We start from the raw sequence: 8,617 nt of genomic DNA on the forward strand, positions 1-8,617 counted from the left end.
TGTTATCTGCATGCAATTTGTACAATTCATAATTACTACTAGGTGGAATATAAGAGGCAATAAGAAATAACGAGCGGTTGAAAGAAGAGCCTCCTATGCAGACACATAATTGGTCAAGCAAGGAGTCATCGTTGTTAAGAGTTACCATATAAGCTTGAGTTTTCGCCGATAGGCGAAAAGAACACCTCCACCTCTGCGGGAGCCAGTTTTAGAAGGATCTCTGTCTTTACGAAATACGTCAAACTGATTGAGATCGAAAAATTCACCATCGTGGAAATCGGAATTAAGCCAAGTTTAAACAATAACAAAGATATCGTAATCCATCTGTGCACTAAAGGAACTAACAACATCAGACTTCGTTCTTAAACCTGATATGTTTTGAAAATATATGTTCAGACCAGACGGCTTATTAAGGGCAAACACCGGAGCGCATTTATCTTTCATGAATTGGTCACGCACAGTTCCCGCTTTTGAAAAAAACGAAAAGGTTTGATCCTAACATCTTTAGGCCACAATGAAGCACTAAGCACCANTATGTTCAGACCAGACGGCTTATTAAGGCCAAACACCGGAGCGCATTTATCTTTCATGAATTGGTCACGCACAGTTCCCGCTTTTGAAAAAAACCAAAAGATTTGATCCTAACATCTTTAGGCCACAATGAAGCACTAAGCATCACCCAGCAAAAAACACGATTACCGAAGAAACGAAAGTGGAAACGAGCTAGGCGTTGGGAATCGCTTACCCTCTCGCTTCAAGAAGGCATTATTTTAACATGGGCATGTCATTGGCGGTAAGCCCTTACTCACAGCAATACCTTCAAACGAATGGGTGAATGCATGGATAAACAGAATCCAGAGAAGCGAACAAAGAATGCCTTACAGAGAAACTAATGTAGAATGCCTAGATAAGTACATACTTANCTGCATAGTCTCGCTCTCGTTCTCAGTGACAGTTCTCCACATCCCTCCCTTATTATAAAGTTTCAAGCGTAACTTGGATTCACCAGCTGGGGCGCCGCTTCCGAGTCGGTCGGGGTCAAGTTCACAAGGCGTTCCTGAAGAAGGGTCCCCTGATGACGGCGTCATATATGTGGAATCAGATGTCGGTGCGGCTGAAAGTAAGGATGTGGCGGTGGCTGAAGGTGTGGCAGTCTGTCCAGGATTAGCAGTTGCATCATTAGGTTCGGCTAAAGCTTGAGATGGTACTTTTTTTATGTGGCTTATATTTCGGCGGATTCGTTTCCCATCTGCCATCACTATAACTTCATTTCCATAGCGTTCAAGAACTTCGTACTCCGTCGGGTCAAACGTTGGTGTCAGTTTATGCGAGAAAACGACATTCCGAAGTAGTACTCTATCTCCAGGAACTATGTCAGACGGTTTCGCTCTTCTTGTCATATCCCCTTTCCTTTTCCCTTTTTGTTTATTTATTAAGTCTAAATCCCTCGCTGCCGAGTCTAGCATGTCGTCCGTTATATCTTGTATTCCAGGTATTTTGTCCCGAATGACGCGATTGAACATGAGTTCTGTTGGCGCTGATCCCGTGGTGCTGTGTGGGGTGACATTATACATTAAGATAAATTTCTGAATCTCTTCCTTGTAATTTTTTTTGTTGGTATGAGCAATTTTCAAACGTTTCACCAAAGATCTATTCATATTCTCGACCTCACCATTCGCTTGAGGCCAATAAGGGGGCGTAGTGATTAAAGTAATGTTGTTATCTTTGCAATTCCTTCTAAACTCATTACTTACAAATTGCCTGCCGTTATCTGCTCTGATAGATTTAGGTATTCCCAGCCGGCAAAAGATTTCGTGGAAAATATTAATTATTGCTTCAGAAGTAATTTTTCTTAGAAATTTTATTTCTTGATAACGAGAATAGTAATCAATTAAGACAAGGACGTATTCATTATTGGGTAGAGGCCCCAATAAATCTGTAGCAACACATTGCCAGCGCCCATTAGGAAAAACGTGCCTCTGCATGGGTGTTGGATTATTAGGTCTCGAAACTAACAAACAATCTCGGCAGCCTTTTACATAGGCCTCCACCTCTCTGTCGATAAGAGGCCACCAAACTTTGGCTCTAACCCTTCGCTTCATGGCGGACTCTCCCGGGTGTCCCTCGTGCGCTAGTTCTAAAATTTTTCTTTGTAGAGTTGTTGGTATTACAATGCGGGTTCCTCGTAAAATGATACTACCCACTGCTGACAATTCGTGGCGAAATGGATAGTACTTATTCTGGCCATCAGTAGGCCAGGAATCGTTCTTAGTATACTCAATGGCGTCAACGATCTCTTTCTCTCGGGAACTCTTCTCCGAAATCTCGGTGATGGTTAAAGCAGATGGGGTTGAACTAGAAACTATATGGAAAATAGATTGTTCCCCATTCTCATCAAAAGATTTTGTGCTCTCGATTTTGCATAATCTCGAAATATAATCGGCAATATTTTCCTTTCCAGAACGGTAAATAACTTTAAATTTATATGATTGAAGCCTCAGCAGCCACCGTTCTATCCTCGCAGGTGGTTTCGAAGTTGGTTTAAAAATAGCTTCAAGAGGCTTATGGTCAGTGACCAGTTCAAATTTCAAACCGATTAAGTAGTAGTAAAACCTCTCTACTGCCCAAACTAGTGCCAAGCTTTCTTTTTCGGTTTGGGAGTACCTTTTCTCAACGTCCGAAAGGCTTTTGCTGGCAAACGAGATTATATGCGCTTCGTCGTTAGAATCAAATTGAATGAGAACTGCTCCAAGAGCTACTGGATTCGCATCTGCTATTACTCGTGTTTTATTTATTGGGTTAAAATATGCTAGGCTCGGTATATTCGATAAAAGCTCTTTCAGTTTCTCGAATCCTTTTTTTTGGGATGCACCCCACTCAAATTTAGAATTTAATTTTAGCAAATTCCTCAGGGGCTCTGTGATATCGGCCATGTCTGGGATAAATTTTCCTACGTAGGTAATTAGGCCGAGAAAACTCCTAGTTTCTTCTTTTGTTTGCGGTGCTCGGAAATCTAAAATTGTTTTTATTTTGTCTGGGTCCGGAAATATACCTGCATCTGATAATACATGTCCCTAAAACTTAAGCTTTTTAACACTCCAAACGCATTTGTCGTGATTAAGCAAAATATTATTGTTCTTAAATACTTCGAGTACCTTTTTAACATCATCAATGTAATTTAAGCAATTCCTGCAAGTGGATAAGAGTTCCTCCAGAACCCGCTAAAAGATCTCAGGAGCAGAGCTGATACCAAACATTAGTCTTTTGTAGCGGAACAATCCCTTGTGAGTTATAAAGGTGGTAATTTCGCGACTTGATTCTTCCAGCTCCAATTGATGATAGGCCCATTTAAGATCTAAGCGGGAGAAAAACTTAGCTTCTTTTAACTTTGTCATAAAACTATCAAAAGTTGGAAGTGGATAGTTTTCTCGCAACACAGCTTGATTAGCTCTACGCATATCCACACACAGACGCATTTCTCCCCCCTCCTTAAAAACAGCAACAATTGGAGATATCCACGAACATGGTCCAATAACAGGCTCAATAATGTCTTTAGCAAGGGCTTCATTTAATTTGTCTTCGACTTTTTTTTCAAGAGCAATTGGTATACGGCGCATTGGTTGCTTAACCGGTTTTATGGAAGGATCTAAAGACAATTTTACTTTAATATTTGAAATTCTAGGAAACGGCTCTACTATTTCAACGCTGTTTACACCCAGACCCAATTTCAACACTTTAAGCTGGATGGCGGTATCGCGGCCAAGAAGAGATTGTTTGCCATCTTTAATAACGTAGAAAGTGGCGATACTTTCTGAATGCTTTCTCACCGCTACTGGTGCCTCGAAGACATAGAGAACTTTCAGAAGCTGATTCGCTGCGTACGCTTTAAATTGATTCACTGATTCTGTGCGAATGTTCCACATAACTGCTTTGCTACAATTCAGTTCGTCCCAGGCTTGTTGACTAAGCAAATTAAATCGCGATCCTGCGTCGATAATCATTGCAACCTCGTGCCCACTGATCTGACATTTAATAATTTCGTTCATTGACGCAGAAGTTTCTACCTGAAGGCAGTCATGTCCCCACGAATTATCCGACAAGTCGTCTTCAGTTTTCTCAATGCACCTTACTCTTGACGGCTGAAATCGACGTTGTTTTGAATTACCAAAGTCCGTTTGTTCATGCTTTCGCTTTAAGCCCTTTGTTTTACATTTGCGAGCATAGTGCCCCATTAACCCACATTTGTTGCATTTCGATTTCTTGGCTGGACAGTTAATGTCAAAACTCGCATGACCGACCTGACCACATCTGGAACACTCACCCACCCTACTTCCAGCCTTTTGCAATCTCGAAGACACTTTATTAACTATTTCGCTATCTTGCTTGGGAATCATACACTGTGATTGCTTATGGATCTGTTCATGAATTTGACACGCCTCAATAATCTCGGTCAAATCTTGTTCCTTTTCAAGAAGACGTTTTTTTAACTCTACGCTAGCCCAAGAGTCAATAATTTTATCCTTCAACGAGATGTCTTCTATTTCGCTTTTGGTTTCTCCGAAAGAACATTTAGATGCTTGGTGTCTCAAACGCAACAAAAATTTGTTAAAACATTCTCCTTCTAGTGGGACAATGTTCCTAAAGAGATGCCTCTCGAATGTAGAATTTCGCTTCGGTGAAAAGAAATCGTTAAGTTTTTCGATCAAAACCTTGAAAACATCAATTTGCTTCTCCATGTCAACTTCTACCAGAGCTCCGGGAATATTAAATATAACTTCATGTAGTTGAGGGCCACCTAAATGAAGTAGTTTGCTTTTTTGTTTAACCGCATCTTTGATATCTTCTGATTGAAGATATAAAGTAAATGACCTTAGCCATTTCTCCCACTCACTTCGCAATAACGACTTGTCAATGCTATCGCAAAGGAATGGTCTAATTTCAGTCATATCGGCTTGCCTATTCAAAACGAGAAAATAATAATAGGTTGATCATTTCCAGTTAGACATCGCGCAATCGCTTTACTAATTCATCTTCTTACTTGATTTACTAATCAGATTGTTTCCAATTGAATGGACTGCACACTTACTACTTATTAAACCAATTGAATGGACTGCACACTTGCTTTGCTATTTACCAATTAAATGATCTACAAGAAGGAAAATGCCCAACATTAGTTTTACTTTCACCAATATTGATTTCCAATTCAATGGAATGAAATTTTACCAATTGAATGGCCGAAATTATTAACTTGATTTCCTTTTTATTTTTGCTTTACTTTTATTTTTCTCTATTTGCTTCTTCGCTCTCTGTATGCTTGTATTCACCGTCTTTACTGTTCTGTTCGTCGTATGCTTGTGTTTGCTTTTGCTTTTACTCGTTACTTTACGTTCGCCAACCAAAAGCAAAAACAAAATTGGCTGATGCAATAACATTCGCTGTGCAGAAAGAAAAATGCCACGTATCGCTTCTTTTTGTTTCCTCGCAACATCAACTATGGAAGAAATCCAAAATAATTAATTGTCTCCATTTTAAAATTTACCTCCGCTGTAAATGATCCCATCCTCGTCGCCAGTGTAACAACCTATCTTACCAAATAAATAATACTAGGCTAAGCTATTTTGCTGTTCGATATTTAGTTCTTTATTGTAACGTGTTTACTGCTTGAATGTCTACAATCAACTAACTACGTTCTCACTCCACCTGCATAGACTCGCTCTCGTTCTCAGTGACAGTTCTCCACACCTAGATAAGTACATACTTATGTATTTATATTAACTTGTATTATTTATATTAATTGTCAATTGTAAGAAAATATCTTAAAAGATTAAAATTTTTATAAATAAGTTTTTATGCATACATATGTATGTATTTGGGTATTTAGATTTTACTTAAAGATCGGTATGTACATACACGCATACTTAATTAAGCTTAATATTGTACTTCCTCACTCTTGTACTTCACTTCATTGACTGGCTTTAACTTCGCCGCAAATTAAACAAAGCAAAACATGATTTATATGCGAGACAAATTTCCACAGAAAGTAACGGTAGAAAAATTATTTTTGGATATTCATTCTATTTTTCAGCTGACTACGATGCAGCGTTCTACTTTACATTCCTCGAAATGAAGCAAAGAAGCGAAATAAAAAAAATATTGTAGGACATTCTACTTTGCTTTCCCCGAAATGAAGCAATGAAGCGAATTAAAAAAGAAATATTATAGGCCATTCTACTTTGCATTCCCCGAAGTGAAACAAAGAAGCCAAATAAACAAAATATTGTAGGCAATGCCTAAAAGAAGCGAAAAAATCCGAAAACATTATAACGCTATGCCTTCTAGAACACGTTACCACTAAAAGCGATTACCGATTTTTTGCTGGGCAAGTTCTGATGTTTGGAGGGAATACCAAGCTTAAAATTTAACCGCTTATAGGGTCCAATGGAGTCACCTTTTTACCAGTTTGTAGCATAATATATCATTAACAGCAATGGCAGTATTTTTAGATACGTATTTAATAATGTCATCTTCATTTACATTTGGCATGAAAGAAGAGAGATGAAACCAAGTGTTGCGCACTACAACATTGAGTTCCGTGCTAATGTTAGAACCAACCACAACAGCTGACTGCTTACGTTCTCGCTTTCTCATTGTGTACCAATCAGCATTATCAGCATTATTTATTTGACTGCCAACATTTACATTTAGCACAGGCGATTTAGCAGCGACTCAGGACTCACAACCAGTGAAGGCAGCATTAGTAGAAGCATCAGCTCAAGCAGTGACAGTAATGTTTGTAGGAACATCAGCACTAGAAGTAAGCTGATTACGAATGGTGGAAATATGTGAATTCGGTGATAACGGAGCAACAACAGACCCATGCACTACAGTTTCTACAGCAGCAACAACATGATTGCGCGGAGCTGCATAATTCTCAGAGTCCCCATCAACAGCAAGCAGAGAGGCCTGCGAGCTCTTGGCATTTTGTTGTGTTGACTTTGACTGAGCACGTTTAGCTTTATTAAGAGGAGCCGACGAATTAGAGTTTGACGAGTCGTTGATCTTTGCTTTAGAGCGCGTCTTCATCGCGGTTTGACTTTTGTTCTCATCACTGAGAAACAGATTTGTGTTATTCGCACAGCTAACACCCACAAGAACTTGCTGAATTTCACTTAACGATGAGCACACTTTTTCCAGTTTGGAGAGACACATCGGTATAGTGCTATTAACGCAGATATCACATCTGAACAACAAATTTGTGTTTGTTTTTAAATGNACAGATTTTTGTTATTCGCACAGCTAACACCCACAAGAACTTGCTGAATTTCACTTAACGATGAGCACACTTTTTCCAGTTTGGAGAGACACATCGGTATAGTGCTATTAACGCAGATATCACATCTGAACAACAAATTTGTGTTTGTTTTTAAATGATTGATACAATCAGAGTTTAATTTTGAACAAATTATATGCACTTTTTGGCAGCAGATATTACAGGATATAAAATCATCTCCGTTGAAATGATTATTACAATTAATGCACTTAGACATCGCGAATGACAAGAGATAAATTTGGATATTTACGAGCAAAGAAAAACACGTCTGCACTCAATGCGGACGACAGACTATTTTCTGACTACACTGTAGTTTAGAATTAATAAAAAAGGTTATTTTACCTATAATAAAACTTAACTCTTTTATTTATATGCATACCAATTGGTTATATACTTTATATTTTTTATATCTTAGGCTTCATTCAACAAAGTATATTGATGCAAAGTGTTAAACTATGAGACTCAACAAAACTAAATATAATATGATATAAAATATGAAAGAATATAAAAAATTCTGGTTTTACTTTCTTAAACATTATAATATTTTTATGCAGATGCACTTGACAGATTCGCAGCTTCATCAATGTTTGTTTCCTTGACGACTATAAATTAAAGGAAAATTATAAGGCGTCTGAAAAGCTAGTTTCAGTGAAAAGTCATACACGTACTTACTTTTAATTTCATTAATTTTTCTCCTGGCTTAGGCTTGCCGTTGATAGGTAACTGATGAAATTTCCTATTCATCAAGTCCCACATTGCAGCGCAAGGCGCAGCGTAGGCGATGTTAAAAACATTGTATGCCTAAAAGCATAGTATATCCACAGCTTTAATATTTAATTTTGTATTGTTTTTTTATCCAGCAAATCCCTTTTTAAAACGATTAAAATTATATTATTCGTCTCACAGCAGTCAACAAGTAATTCCACAATGACACGCGATACATAAAAATTTGGTGAAATATTAAATTGCCGGTAATTGAGTATATTGTACGAAAATATTCGCATGTTGTACGAATTTAAAAAACATGTTTCTGCATTAGTACTTTATTCGAAAGTATTAACTAAATTGTACGAATACAGAGATGTAGTTTTCCTAAATTTTAAAACCATACGTAAATATTACGAATGCCTTCCTACAATATACAAAATTATTCGTACAGAGATTTGTTCAGTGCTTTACGAATGTGTTTCGTAAAATAAACGTAAGATTGCGTAAATTGAACTGAAAAAATGCCTTACGAAAGTCCTTTCGTTATATTTACGTATGGTTCGTAAAACCTTGTTTCGT

General features: G+C 37.8%; 1 protein-coding gene across 1 annotated transcript; it reads right to left on the reverse strand.

Annotated features, from left to right (window-relative positions):
- Nucleotides 1-3,221: 3,221 nt before the first annotated feature.
- LOC108367038 (uncharacterized protein K02A2.6-like) lies at nucleotides 3,222-5,245 on the reverse strand. The gene is made up of 2 exons (XM_017621560.1): nucleotides 5,039-5,245; nucleotides 3,222-4,956 (listed from the first exon to the last, which is right to left on the reverse strand). The coding sequence occupies exon 2, from the start codon at nucleotides 4,944-4,946 to the stop codon at nucleotides 3,222-3,224; it is 1,725 nt and encodes a 574-aa protein (XP_017477049.1). The 5' UTR covers nucleotides 4,947-4,956; nucleotides 5,039-5,245.
- Between the last annotated feature and the right edge of the window lie 3,372 nt (nucleotides 5,246-8,617).

This window comes from Rhagoletis zephyria, unplaced genomic scaffold, assembly GCF_001687245.7.
Source record: "Rhagoletis zephyria isolate East Lansing unplaced genomic scaffold, Rhagoletis_zephyria_1.1 Rzeph_scaffold_02511, whole genome shotgun sequence".
Taxonomy (NCBI): Eukaryota; Metazoa; Arthropoda; class Insecta; order Diptera; family Tephritidae; genus Rhagoletis; species Rhagoletis zephyria.